We start from the raw sequence: 12,578 nt of genomic DNA on the forward strand, positions 1-12,578 counted from the left end.
CCTCTCCCCAGCCACTGGTTCCTGTCCTGGGAGACACCTGAGCTTCCATTTGGAAAAGGTCAAAGGAGGAGAGGCATGGATGTGGGAATTCCTCTGAAGTAGGTTGATACTGAATGCTGGTTGCGGAGACCCCCTCCAGTGCTCTGCCCCAGTGAGCTCCCAGAATCCTAAAGTCAGACAGACCCTTATCCTGGAGTCCTGGAGATGCTGTCCATTCCAAAAGGAAAATCCTGAAGTCATTGGTATTCCAGGAATAATGAACCTTAACTGCCAAACTTCCACCCATAGACTTTCCTCTCTCTCTCCCCCCCTCTTTCTCTCTTTCTCTCCTTCTCTCCCTCTTTCTTTCTTTCTTGTTTTCATTTTTTCTTTGAGACAAGGTTTCACTCTATAACAGCTTTGGCTGTGTCCTGTAACTATCTCTGTAGATCAGACTGACCTCAAACTCACGAAGATCAGTCTGCATCTGCCTCCCGAGTGCTGGGATTAAGAGTGTGTGCTATTACAGCCTGGCTTATTCATTTCTTTTATTGTGAGAAGACATCCAAGGATTCCTGGTCATCTGAGAAAAGCCTGTTACAGAATTTGGAAAACAAAAAGAGGAAGCCAGCATATAGAATTTGGAAACCGAGGAAAGAAGACAACAATGGTTTTTAAACATTAACTGTGGAGCCAGTAAGATGGCTCAGTGAGTGAGATGCTTGCTACTAAGTCTGACAATGGAGTTTGGTCACTGGAACCTACATGAAGGAAGGAGAGAACCAACTTTTGCAGGCTTTCCACAGACCTCATATACAAAATAAATACATATAAAATATTTAAAAAATAGCCAGGCGGTAGTGGCGCATACCTTTAATCCCCAGCACTCTGGAGGCAGAGGCAGGAAGATCTCTGCGAGTTCAAGGCCAGCCTGGACTACAAGAGCTAGTACACAGAGAAATCCTGTCTTGAAAAACAAAAACAACAACAAAAAAAATTAAAAAAGAAAATTATCATCGACTTCTGCAGGAGGTAAGACAGTGTGCTTATATGACTAAAATGGGCAATGATATAATCGTGTGCATGAAAAAAATAGCAAAGCAGAACTGAAACAGTCAAGTTCAGAAGCTGCTGCTGGCACAGCCTGCGGGGCGGGGCGGGGGGCAAATGGGCAAAACATAGGAACTAAGGCAAGACCAGGGAGTGAGGGATCAGCACAGGAAGTCCAGGGCCTTGAGTGACAGGTGTTCCAGAAAGAGAAGTGAGGAAACAGAGGACAGGAAACAGAGGGGGATGGGGGAGCAATTCAATTCTGAAAAGTAACGACCAGGCCTTTCCACATTGATGGGGCTGTTGAAGCCCAGGCCAGGTGGTTCACATCTGTAGCCCCAGTACCTGAGAGGCCAGGATGGAGGATCATGAGTTCAAGGCCTGCTTGGATTACAAAGGAGACTCCAAAATAAAGATAAAAAACGGGGACTGGAGAGATGGCTCAGAGATGGCACTGGGTTCGATTTTCAGCACCCGAATGGAGACTCACAGTCATCTGCTAACTCCATTCCCAGAGTGTCCAGTGCCCTCTTCTGGCCTCTGTAGGCACCAGGCATAGACATGGTGAACAAACATACATATGGCAAGACACCCATATATACACAGAAAATAAAAACAACACCCGGGAGGCAGAAGCAAGTGGATCTCTGTGAGTTCGAGGCCAGCCTGGTGTACAGAGGGAGTTCCAGGACAGCCACGGTTACACAAAGAAACCCTGCCTCGAAAACCAAAACCAAACAAGTAAATAAGTAACAAAAATAAGAAGAGCAAGCCCTTTGGGTGACGACTTAATGGGCTAAGCTTAAACGCACATGGAAGTTTGTATTTGCAAAATTTCAAAACTTTGCCGGGCAGTGGTGGCGCACGCCTTTAATCCCAGCACTTGGGAGGCAGAGGCAGGCGGATCTCTGTGAGTTCGAGGCCAGCCTGGTCTACAAGAGCTAGCTCCAGGACAGGAACCAAAAGCTACGGAGAAACCCTGTCTGGAAAATCCAAAAAAAAAAAACAACGAAAAAAAAAAACAAACCAAAAACAAAACAAAACAAAAAAAAAAACCTTTGCAGCTCGACTTAAACTTTTCCATAAGAAACCAGATAGAGCCGGGCGATGGTGGCGCATGTCTTTAATCCCAGCACTCTGGAGGCAGAGGCAGGTGGATCTCTGTGAGTTCGAGACCAGCCTGGTCTCCAAAGCTAGTTCCAGGACAGGCTCCAAAGCCACAGAGAAACCCTGTCTTGAAAAACCAAAAAACAAAAAAAAAAAAACAAAAAAAAAACCAAACAAACAAAAATAGAAACCAGATAGATTACATCCAAAGGCTGTAGCAACAAGGTGGCTTCAACAGCTCACTAGACCAGCAACCTGTCCAGTTGCATGGTGGTGTCCCAGGACAAGCAGCCTGAGGTCACTTGATCACAATATACATTCAGGGTTCTGAAGGACAGTGGCCTTCTTCGCGAGGCATAAGTCCACCACGGGGGAGGACAGATTTGTAAGGTCACCTTCCAAGCACACCGGAATAGATTTAGGAGGTCTGGCTCAAGCCAGACAAAGTAGGGCCACTAAGGGGGAAGATGCTGTGGTCCACTGTCTGTTGCTATTACTGAATGTCACAGGCTGGGTCATTTATATAGAGTAGAAGTTTATTTTAATTATTGTTCTTGGGTTGGAAAGTTTAAAGTTAGAGGCTGTGTCTGACAAGGACCTCCTTGCTGGTGGGACTCGGATGCAGGGCATCACCTGGCAAGAGGGGCCATATCCAAGAACCTGCACTGCTGGCTTTGATAACAGACCCACACTCGGGATAATGGATGGATCTATTCTGCAAGAATCATGACTCGATGGGGTCACACAATGAGTCCTCGGTACTGAGTCCCCTCTTCAAGTCTCACCTGGTCCCACCTCTTGGTTCTTCAATTTGGGAACTAAACTTTGGCAAGAGGATCCCCCAGGGGACATTAATTTCTTGGCAAATACACAGTCGTACGTGAAACCGATCCAGGAGGGAGACAAGGGTGTCACAGAGGGACACAGAGAGACTGAAAGGTGATGGGCATGTACCAGGCTTGTACTGTCGTTGCCACAGGGACTGGCAAGAAACAGAGGTGTGCTGAGAGATGTCACAACCAGCCCTTCTGTTTTTGTGCAGCTGCTTAAGAACAGGAGGCCCGGGATTGGAATGTTGTCTAACGGATCACAGGCTCACCTTGTAACCCGCTGGATCTGAGATTCATTCCTGGAACCTGTGTAAAATCACTGGGTGTAGTGATGCCCAGTTACAAGCCTAGGAGGTTGAGAGAGGGAGATCCCGGTGGGGCTCATTGGTCGGCCAGCCTACTCTAATTGACTCACAGGAAGAGGTCGAGGGCTGCCAGCAAGTGGGTGTGGCCAGGCATAGTGCCTAGGGCTTTACTACCACAAGGGGCAGAAAGTGGTTAGTTTTGTTTTCTTTTGTTTTGGATGGTGCTAGGGATGGAACTCGGGGACCAGTGCGGGCAAAGAAAGCAGCACTCCACCACGGAACTATTATCATCAATCCCTCATTTAAAAAATCAGAATAAAATGATAGGTAGAATTCAGTCAGGCACAATCGAAAAAGAATATAGTATAATATGCAACCTGGACTGACCGCTCACAGTCATCCTCCTGTCTCGGCCTCCAGTGGTGGCACATGCCACCACACCCTGACATTCATTGTTTGCAGAACAGTGGCCTGCCGGCTGTGCCCAGAGCAGGGATCACTCCACTTTGTGTCCCTGCCCACCATGGGCTGAGTAGAAGACAGGGATGCCTGACCAAGGGCGGGCATGAGAAGCCAGGGTGCCTCCGGGGGCGGCGCGGGGCGGGGTGAGGAGGGGCGGGGTCAGCGGCCACCACCTCTGTGCGCAGTGTCCTTCGCAGAGCAGCCAGCAACTACGTGAGTGGGACTGCGGATAGGTGAGACCCCGACAGTGAGGAGACAAAAGGGAAACTGAGGCCGGCACCGAGCGGGCGGGACTCCTCCCGAGACAGTGAGCAGCTCAGGGTGGTTGGCACCCTGGGGACAGCTGCCAAAGTCCTCCTTATCGGTGGGGACTGGGTAGGTTGCTGCCGGCAGCAGCTGGGCGTAGAAGGAAGGCAGAAGGGAGAGGGCCTCTGGCTGCTGGGAATCCTGCCTCCCTTGCAGGGGAGCACTGAGATCCGTGGGAAACTGAAGCTTTGCAAAGGTTCACCCTGGCAGACTATAGGAGTCAGGACTTGCGCCCTGGTTTTCTGATGCCAAAGCCTGCTTCCTCTGCATGCATGCCGATGCCGTGGCCGCCTCTCCTGCGCGGTGATGTGTGCACTCGGGCACTGCATGCTCAGATCTGTGCCTAGCAATGGCTGGACCGAGACCCGCTGGGGTCCAGAAACTCCGGACAGTGGGTACCTGACGGGTGGGACCGACAAACTTGCTTTTTGCTCTAGTCTTCGGCTTCCTCTGTTCACGTTCCCCTTGTTAGGGGTTGTGCAAGCGGCGCCTGAAAGCCTGCTTTGTTTGAAAAAGTTGCCACTGGGGTGTTGGGAAATGGCGTTGCCCAGACCTCATGATGACCGGTTCCTGCCGGTCCTATCCGATCTGTTGCTGGCGCTGTAATTACTTTCAGTATGAGAAAGGCTGGCTGGCAAAAGGTATTTATAAGGATTTGCAGTTTTGTTAAGAATAAAAAGCCCCGAAATTCCTCGGGACAGCAATGGTTCGCTGGAAGGAAAGCTCAAGAATGGGGCGGAGCTTCAGGCAGCGCAAGGAAGAGGGCTGGCTCCATTCTGTTTCTAGGTCACAGCCTCTAGGGAGGTCCCGGAGCAACAGGTGCCCCAGACCCACTGGCCCTGTCCTAGCTTCACAGACTGGGACACTGACGTCCCTGCGTAACAGAAGGTCTGGACTTCCCTAGCCAGGGGTGAAACACTATAGAGGCTGCCGGCTCCGGAGCCTCCGTGAAGGAGGGCTCAGGCATCCTATCTGGTCCGGGGCTCCAGATAGCACCATGGTTGGTGCTATTGGCCTGAGACCTTTTGGACACTGGGAAGAGAATAGTGGTGGTCTATGGGCGATCCTTGCCCAGGGAGCTATAAGCCAAGCAGAGGTGACAAAGCTATCCCAGAGTGGCTGTGTGCCATTGTGGGCTTAGAGACACAAACCTGGACAATCTCTTGGACCTCAGTTTCTTCACCTGGAAAGTGGCACTAGCAAGAAGCCCCCATTGGGTCCTGAGCAGGTTGTGTGGTGGCTGAACGCTACCTCGTGGCCACTGTGAGGGATGCAGGAAGCTTTGGAAGGATGAAGGAAGAGTCCTGGGCTACTGGGCAGTGAGGGAATGGTGCCTTGGTTCCTTCCCCAGAGTCGTGGGGTAGTGAAAGTGGAGAAGTCCTATAGTCATGGCTCTGATCTCTATTGCCCTGCACCCTCTGTCCAGAGTGTTCTCCAGAGGTGGAGAGGTAGCCACTTCCTCCCCCAGAGGAAGCAGTTGAGTGGTCCCCTGCACGGATAGCCATAGCCCTGTATGGAGTTTTCCTGGGGGATCTTGGTACCCTGTCTTTTATTCTGGAACATCCCAAGGCCCCTTAGCAAGCTGGCAGCAGGGTGCAGCTCTGGATGTTCCGTGCCTTCTGGAAGAGGCCAAGATAGACAAGGGTGAGCAGACTGGCTTTGCCCCCTCTGAGTATTCCTGCCCTGGTCCTCTATACCCTCCAGGGACTCCACCCTGGGCTGATCTCCTACCCAGCCTAGCCCACGGTGACTCAGCTTCATGGGCCCCACCCCTGCCTGTCTGACACCCCTCCAGGCGGGTGACTCAGGAACCGGGCAGTCTCCAAGAGGCCCCTTTCTCCTTCAGTCTCAAGCGGGGTTGGTGACTGTCCTGTTTTGTGACCTTGAATGGGAATAGGGGTCCTCCTTCTGATCCCCTCAGTGCAGCAGAGTATAAACACAGCCTGACCATTGGAGGATGTCAGCAGAGCCCTAGAGTTCAGTGTCCTGTACCCAGATCCTAGCCGCATGGTATGTCCTTGGGATAGCCACCACCCTTTTCTATATAGTGGATGGATAATGGGAGACTTGACAGACTCTGGAATCCATCGATAGAGACATTAGTTGATCCCATTTGTGAACTTCCTGGGCACAGAGCATGGGCCTGCCTGCCCACTCTGCTGGGCGCTGTGACAGGCGCACTTTTGCCTGCAGTGCCTGCACAGAGGTAAGGAGGGAAGAGGTATTGCTTCAGGGTGGGAGGGGGCGATTAAGGCTGGCAAACCTCTAAGGCGGGGTTCTCAGGAAGGAAGCCAGCTACACAGGTTCTGACCTGGTAGGAATGTTCAGAGAAGGTGTTGAGGGACCTAAAGGGGTTCCAGATGGCGGGAGGGGCTGGGCTGGGTTGAAGCAAGGAGCGACTGCCAGCAGGCGTTGGTTTCTTTGTGGGAGATGAGTATGTTTAGAACTTGATGTTGGCCCGGAAGATTGTTAGTTTAAATTTGGGGAGTTTCACCTCAGCCAATGAAACACGCTGCTGCTGCTACTGCTGCTGCTGCTTGCCTATAATCTAAGCCTTTGGGAAGTTGAGGCAGGAGGACTACTATCAGTTTGAGGCTAGCCTGGGCTACATAGTGAGTATCTTTGTACACCTAAAAAGAGGAGAGGAAGCCACAGTATAAGCTAGGCCACAGTCGTGCAGTCCTGTAATCCTAGCCCTCAGGAGTTAGGAGGCTGAGGCAGGAAGATGGTGCTTTCAAAGGTTAGCCTGGGCTATAGAATAAGTTCCAGGTCATTTTGAGCTTCTGCCTTATACAAACAAACAACAAAAGCAATAGCAAACGCTGACAGGGTCAGCCAGCTCTTGGAGCAGGAGTGATGCTGTGACAGGGACTTGGCCTCAACTAGGGACAGTAACTCTTTCCTTGCTCCCCTCTTAGCCCCTCTGATTAAAGCAGAATCTCTCTGTGTACCCCATGCTGGCCTAGAACCTACAATCCTCCTGCCTAGGGCCCCCCAGTGCTGAGGGGTTACAGGCTGCACCACAGTGTTTGCAGAACACTGCAGTTGCTAGTCCAAACTTCGACAGATGCATAGCAAACGGCCCTCAGGCCCCACCTAATTCCCTCTCTCCTCAGGCAGCCTTTCCAGACCCCCAGGTGCCCCCTACAGCTTCTTAGAGCCCCAGATGCTCCCGCCCATACAGCTTCTCAGGTTTGACCTCCAGAACACGCTGCTCCTCACCCAAAGCCAAGTGGGCCCACCCTGCTTCTGTCACTCATCCTCCGCAGTTACCTGTCTCCCCCTCCCTCCCCAAAAGCTTATGTTGAAAACAGTTTTCAACTCATTAAAAATGTTCTCTAAACCATGACTCAGTGATGTAGGTGAGTCACCCCTGCTACACAGGAGTCTGACACAAAAAGTTCAAGATCTGTCTAGGCTATTCTAGTCCCTCCCTCCTTCCTTCCTTCCTTCCCTCCCTCCTTCCCTCCCTCCCTCCCTTCCTCCCTCCTTTCTTTTTTTCCTTCCTTCCTTCCTTCCTTCCTTCCTTCCTTCCTTCCTTCCTTCCTTCCTTCCTTCCTTCCTTCCTTCCTTCCTTCCTTCCTTCCTTCCCCAAGACAGGGTTTCTTTGTATGGCCCTGGCTGTCCTGGAAATCACTTTGTAGACCAGGTTGGCCTCGAACTCACAGAGACCTGCTTGCCTCTGCTTCCCGAGTACTGGGATTAAAGGTGGATGCCCCCATCTCCTAGTTTACTTTCTATTGCTCTGATAAAGCACCACGACCAAAAGCAACTTGTGGAGGAAAAGGTTTAGTTGGCTTGCAGCTTACAGTCCACCGAGGAAAGCCAGGGCAGGGACCTGGAGGCAGGAACCGAGGCAGAGGCCATGGAGGAGTGCTGCTTACTGGCTTATTCCCCTGCTCAGCCTGCTCTTACCGAACCCAGGACCTCCACCTGCCCAGTAGTGGCACCACCCACATTGGAATAGATTCTCCCACATCAATCATTAATCAATAGAATGCCCCACAGATTTGCCCACAGGCCAGTCTGATGGAGGCATTTGCTCAGTGGTGGTTTCCTCTTTCCAGACTCTCATTTGTATCAAGCTGACAAAAACAAGCAAGCAAACAAAACTAACCAGGACACTTAGTGAGACTTTGTTTCAAAATAAAAAGTAAAAAGACAGCTGGTCATGTAATCAGTGGTAAAATGCTTGTCTGGTGTGCGTGAGGCTCTGGGTTCGGTGTCCTCAGGGTCAGCAAGAAAAGGAGGAGGAGGAAGAAGGAGCAGGAGGAGGCAGCAGCCTTCCAGGTCCAGGGTTGGGGTGTAGCTCAGAACACTTGCTGGCATACAGAGGCCCTGGCTTGGATTCCCAGCACTCAGAAACGAACAAATGAAAGTCCTTTGAAGCTTGACTGAGGGAGTGTTTGAGACTCCCTGTTGTTGGGCACAGTACTAGCGACTTTTCTGTTGCTGTGTTAAAACACCACAGCCAAGGCAAGTTATAGAAGGCAAGGCATTTGGCTTCTAAGAGCGCTGAGAGTCTATCTTGGTGGGGAGGCATGTGGCAGGCAGGCATGGCGGAAGGAGCAGGAAGCTGAGAGATCCCTCCTTCAAAGGCAAGCAGGGGGCAGAGAAAGCGAACTGAAATAGGAGAGGCTTTTGGCTTGCAAAGCCTGCCCCAATGATGTACTTCCTCCAGCAAGGCCACATCTCCTAAGCCTCCCCAAACGGCTCCACCAACCAGAAGCCAAATATCAAATATCTGAGCCCACGGGGGATGTTCTCTATCAAACCACTTCAGGCAGTGAGGTGGTTTTTGTTGTACTGTAGATTGAAGTTAGGACCTGGCTAACCAAGCCTTCTGTTTACCTACCACACTGAGCTACATCTCCAGCCCACAGAATTTCTATGTGGGAGGTTAATCTCTGTGTGTGTGTCTTTGTGTGATGCACATGTTTGTGTATGGGCGTGGAGGCCAGAGGTTGACATTAAGTGTCTTCCTTAATAACTGCCCACTTGGTTTGCTGAGGTGGTATCTCTCGGGGAGACGAGTTTGCCGATTCCTGCTGGTCTGGCTGGGATCCCATCTCGGCCTCCACAGTGCTGGGACTGCAGGTGGATCGCCATACCCACCCGTATTCCTATGGATACCGGGGATCCAAACTCCACTTTTCATACTTGCACAGCAAACGCTTGACCCTACTGAGTCACCTCCCCAGCGCGGCTTCTTATCTAATGCAAGCAGACACCCCCTGATTCTCCAGCTGCTGTTCGTGCGAGTGTTCATGGGAACCATTTTTTTTGATGGGGAAACTGAGCCTCAGTCAGGGTACTGACTGGCTTAGTACTCCCATAGCAAGCAGAGGCAAAGCAACCCAGGACTTCCACACTAGGGTCCCCAATTCTCTAGCTCACAGGGTTTTGACTCCAGCCGAGAGACTGGCTGCAGAGGGCCCGGGACCAACTATAAGACATGGCAAGAGGGCTGGCCATCAACCTTGAATGCTTTCCTGAGTGTCCATGTGAACATAGCGTTGTAAACAGGGCAGAGCCTGGCCCAGAGTACTGAGACTGACCCCTGGACAAGGGCATGAGTGTGGATGGTGTGTGGACTCTGCTCTCCTCCCTCGCCCATCAGGAATAGGTGGGCTGGTTGATCCCGGGGGACAGGACCTCAGAGGCGCTGAAGGCGATGCTGCGCTGCTTCCCATGGGTCTTTAGAATATCTCTCACCCGCCCTGTGTTCTCTTTCAGATCTTTTCAGGACAGCGGTTGCAGTAGCTATGGCTCCATCCTGGGTGCCTGCCGTGGGCCTCACTCTGGCGCCCAGTCTGGGGGGCTTCATGGGCTCCTACTTTGTGCGTGGTGAGGGCCTCCGCTGGTATGCTACCCTGCAGAAACCCTCCTGGCATCCGCCTCGCTGGACACTGGCTCCCATCTGGGGCACACTGTATTCGGCCATGGGGTAGGTGGCTGCAGGTACCACCTTGCACTGTCCTGTTCCCCATGGAATCAGGCTGGGCACTGAGCCCTTGTGCAGAGGGAGGCCCCAAGACAGAGTGGCATCATTCCCCCCTTAGGGAAGGGAGGGTGGCAAGGCTGCCAACCTATGCATTGCAAGATTGAACTTTTTCCTGCTGGCCTCTGGGAACCCTGCCTGAGCTTACACTACTGAGGCTGTCCCATGTATAAAGGTCAGTGTGGACAACAGCAACATGTGCTAAGACAAACAAGTGGCAGCCACATCCTTTGGTCATTCTGTACAGCACCAGACCCTGGTGTGGTCCATTCCCAGAAGCCCTCTGCAGTGGTTGCCTCATGGTTTCAACAGCCTGCACAACCAAGCTGCCATTTGTTTGGCCCCTTACCCCCAGCCTTCATCCTGTAACCACACACTGACTCAGGGACTCAATTCAAACCTCCAGTGATTTTTTTTTTTTAAGAAACAAAGGCCCAGAGAGGGCAGGCAGCTTCTCTGAGATCACACAGAAGTCAGTGGCAGGACATAACCAAGCTATCGCTGAGTGGTCTTGGGAGGGTAGCACTCTTGGCCTTGCCCTGGGATGTCCTGACCTGTTGTCTGTTTCAGGTATGGCTCCTACATGATCTGGAAAGAGCTGGGAGGTTTCACAGAGGATGCTGTGGTCCCCTTGGGTCTCTACACTGGTCAGCTGGCTCTGAACTGGGCATGGCCCCCCATCTTCTTTGGTGCCCGGCAGATGGGCTGGGTAAGTGTGGCCGTAGCTTGACTCTGAGGTCAATGGAGATGGCTCTGGGGGAGCAGGTGACAACACATCCCAGATGGGGTCAGTATCTGCAGCTGCGGGGGAGGCCGGTGGCTTGCAGACCCTTTAGGAGTTGCTTGAGTCAGGTGCAGTGGGGCCCCTAAAGCCCCAGCTCTCAGGAGGTTGAAGTGGGAGGATCAGTTGAGCTCAGAAGAGGGCTAGGCCAGCCGAGGTGACAGGGACCTCTGTACTAATGCCTCCTCTGTCCATCTTCCCTCCATGAAGAATGTCCAGAGGGCCAGGTTGAAGTGGGTGGGGCTGTGATCTTGGGTTCAGAAGCCATGGCAAGAGACGCCAGCATTACATCTGGTGCTGTGTGCATGCTGATACACGGGGACAAAACCTCTCCTTAAAAATGTTCTTGTTCAGCTTTGCTGATACATGCCTGGCCTGTAGTCTCAGCAGAAGCAGGAGGATTGCTTTAAGTCTGACAGTCTGGTTTACAAAGCTAGTTCAAAGTCAGCTAAGACGACATAGGGAGACCGTCTTGAAAAAAAGTTATTGCTAAGCCTGGGGAGTACACACCATGGCAGTTTGACCCCTCATATTGGCCTCATACTTGACAGTGTTGTATCTTCAGATCAGAAGCCTTCCGGCTGCTGCTTGAACATGTGTCCCCTTGGGGCTATCATACATGGGGCTGTCTCCATACATGGCACAGCAGGCAGGGACTTAGAGACAGGGAAACTGAGGCTGATAACGGAGAGCAGAGGCAGCTATCACACCTCATGGATGCTCTAGAGCTAAGAGAGACTTCCAACTTTTAGACCCAGCATGGCCTGAGTCTCCCCACCTCCTGTCTCTGCAGGCCTTGGCAGACCTTCTGCTTGTCAGTGGGGTAGCAACCGCCACAACCCTAGCCTGGCACCGAGTGAGCCCACCAGCCGCCCGACTGCTCTACCCCTATCTGGCCTGGCTGGCCTTTGCAACCACACTCAACTACTATGTATGGCGTGATAACCGTGGCCGAAGTGGTGGCTCTCGGTTCCCAGAGTGAGCGCACCCTACCCACCAGGACCACAGCACTGCCAGCCAGCTACCATGGATGGTGGCCATCATGCTTTTATGACCACCGGGCCTGCTGGTCTACCTGGGTCTTAGCTCAGGGAGCCACCAGGCAGGTCAGGGTGGTCCGTGCCAAGTCCCACCCAGGGACAGTTGTACCTGCCTTTCTGCACTGCTCCAGGCATGCCCCAGGATCATGGGGCTTTTAAAGCTAAATAAAGTCTTTATGTGTAGCTGACTCTGTAGTTAGTGGGGTACCCAGTCTGTGTGACGGCAGAGGCTGTGGCCATGCAACGTGGCTCTGTTGCTGGAGCTATCTAGGCTGCATCCCCAAGCTTCTCTACCTAGGGTAGCTTGCCAATACCCAACTGACAGGAAGAGGGTGTTGAGGACCAGCACCAGTCGACAGGGCTGCCTTGCTCGCCCAGACCCACTAAGACCAGGAGCCGTCACCTACCCCTACCCAGGGCTCCATCTGGATGACCTATAGCCTCTTTAGAGAGCAGTTGGCCGACAGGACAAAGTGCCTTTCACATAAGCATTGCCTCACCCTCCCCCCTTCCATATGCCTCATGGGTGTATATGGTCCCCATAGGGCACCCGTGTTGGAGACTTTTGGGGACAGTGGACCTGAGACATGGAGGGGCTTTTTGGCAGTGCTCTTGTCACATGCAGGTCACAGGTCACACAGCCCCAGCAGTGCTCCACAGCATGCTACCTGCTGGCCACAAAGCAATTCTGCTCAAGTGAGTCCTTTGTCACCTACG

General features: G+C 52.3%; 1 protein-coding gene across 5 annotated transcripts; it reads left to right on the forward strand.

Moving 5' to 3' along the window:
* Window positions 1–3,880: 3,880 nt before the first annotated feature.
* Window positions 3,881–12,044, forward strand: Tspo (translocator protein). 5 transcript variants are annotated; one of them, XM_075960189.1, is made up of 4 exons: window positions 3,881–3,966; window positions 9,776–9,986; window positions 10,611–10,749; window positions 11,615–12,044. In XM_075960189.1, exons 2-4 carry the CDS (start codon window positions 9,805–9,807, stop codon window positions 11,801–11,803), a joined length of 510 nt encoding a protein of 169 aa, XP_075816304.1. In that variant the 5' UTR covers window positions 3,881–3,966; window positions 9,776–9,804; the 3' UTR covers window positions 11,804–12,044. The 5 variants fall into 5 exon arrangements, with proteins under 5 accessions (XP_075816304.1, XP_075816303.1, XP_075816300.1 ...); XM_075960188.1 differs by having other exon boundaries at window positions 3,924–3,946; XM_075960185.1 differs by lacking the exon at window positions 3,881–3,966 and adding an exon at window positions 3,988–4,108.
* The last annotated feature ends 534 nt before the right edge of the window (window positions 12,045–12,578 follow it).

This window comes from Microtus pennsylvanicus, chromosome 2, assembly GCF_037038515.1.
Source record: "Microtus pennsylvanicus isolate mMicPen1 chromosome 2, mMicPen1.hap1, whole genome shotgun sequence".
In the NCBI taxonomy this organism is placed as follows: domain Eukaryota; kingdom Metazoa; phylum Chordata; class Mammalia; order Rodentia; family Cricetidae; genus Microtus; species Microtus pennsylvanicus.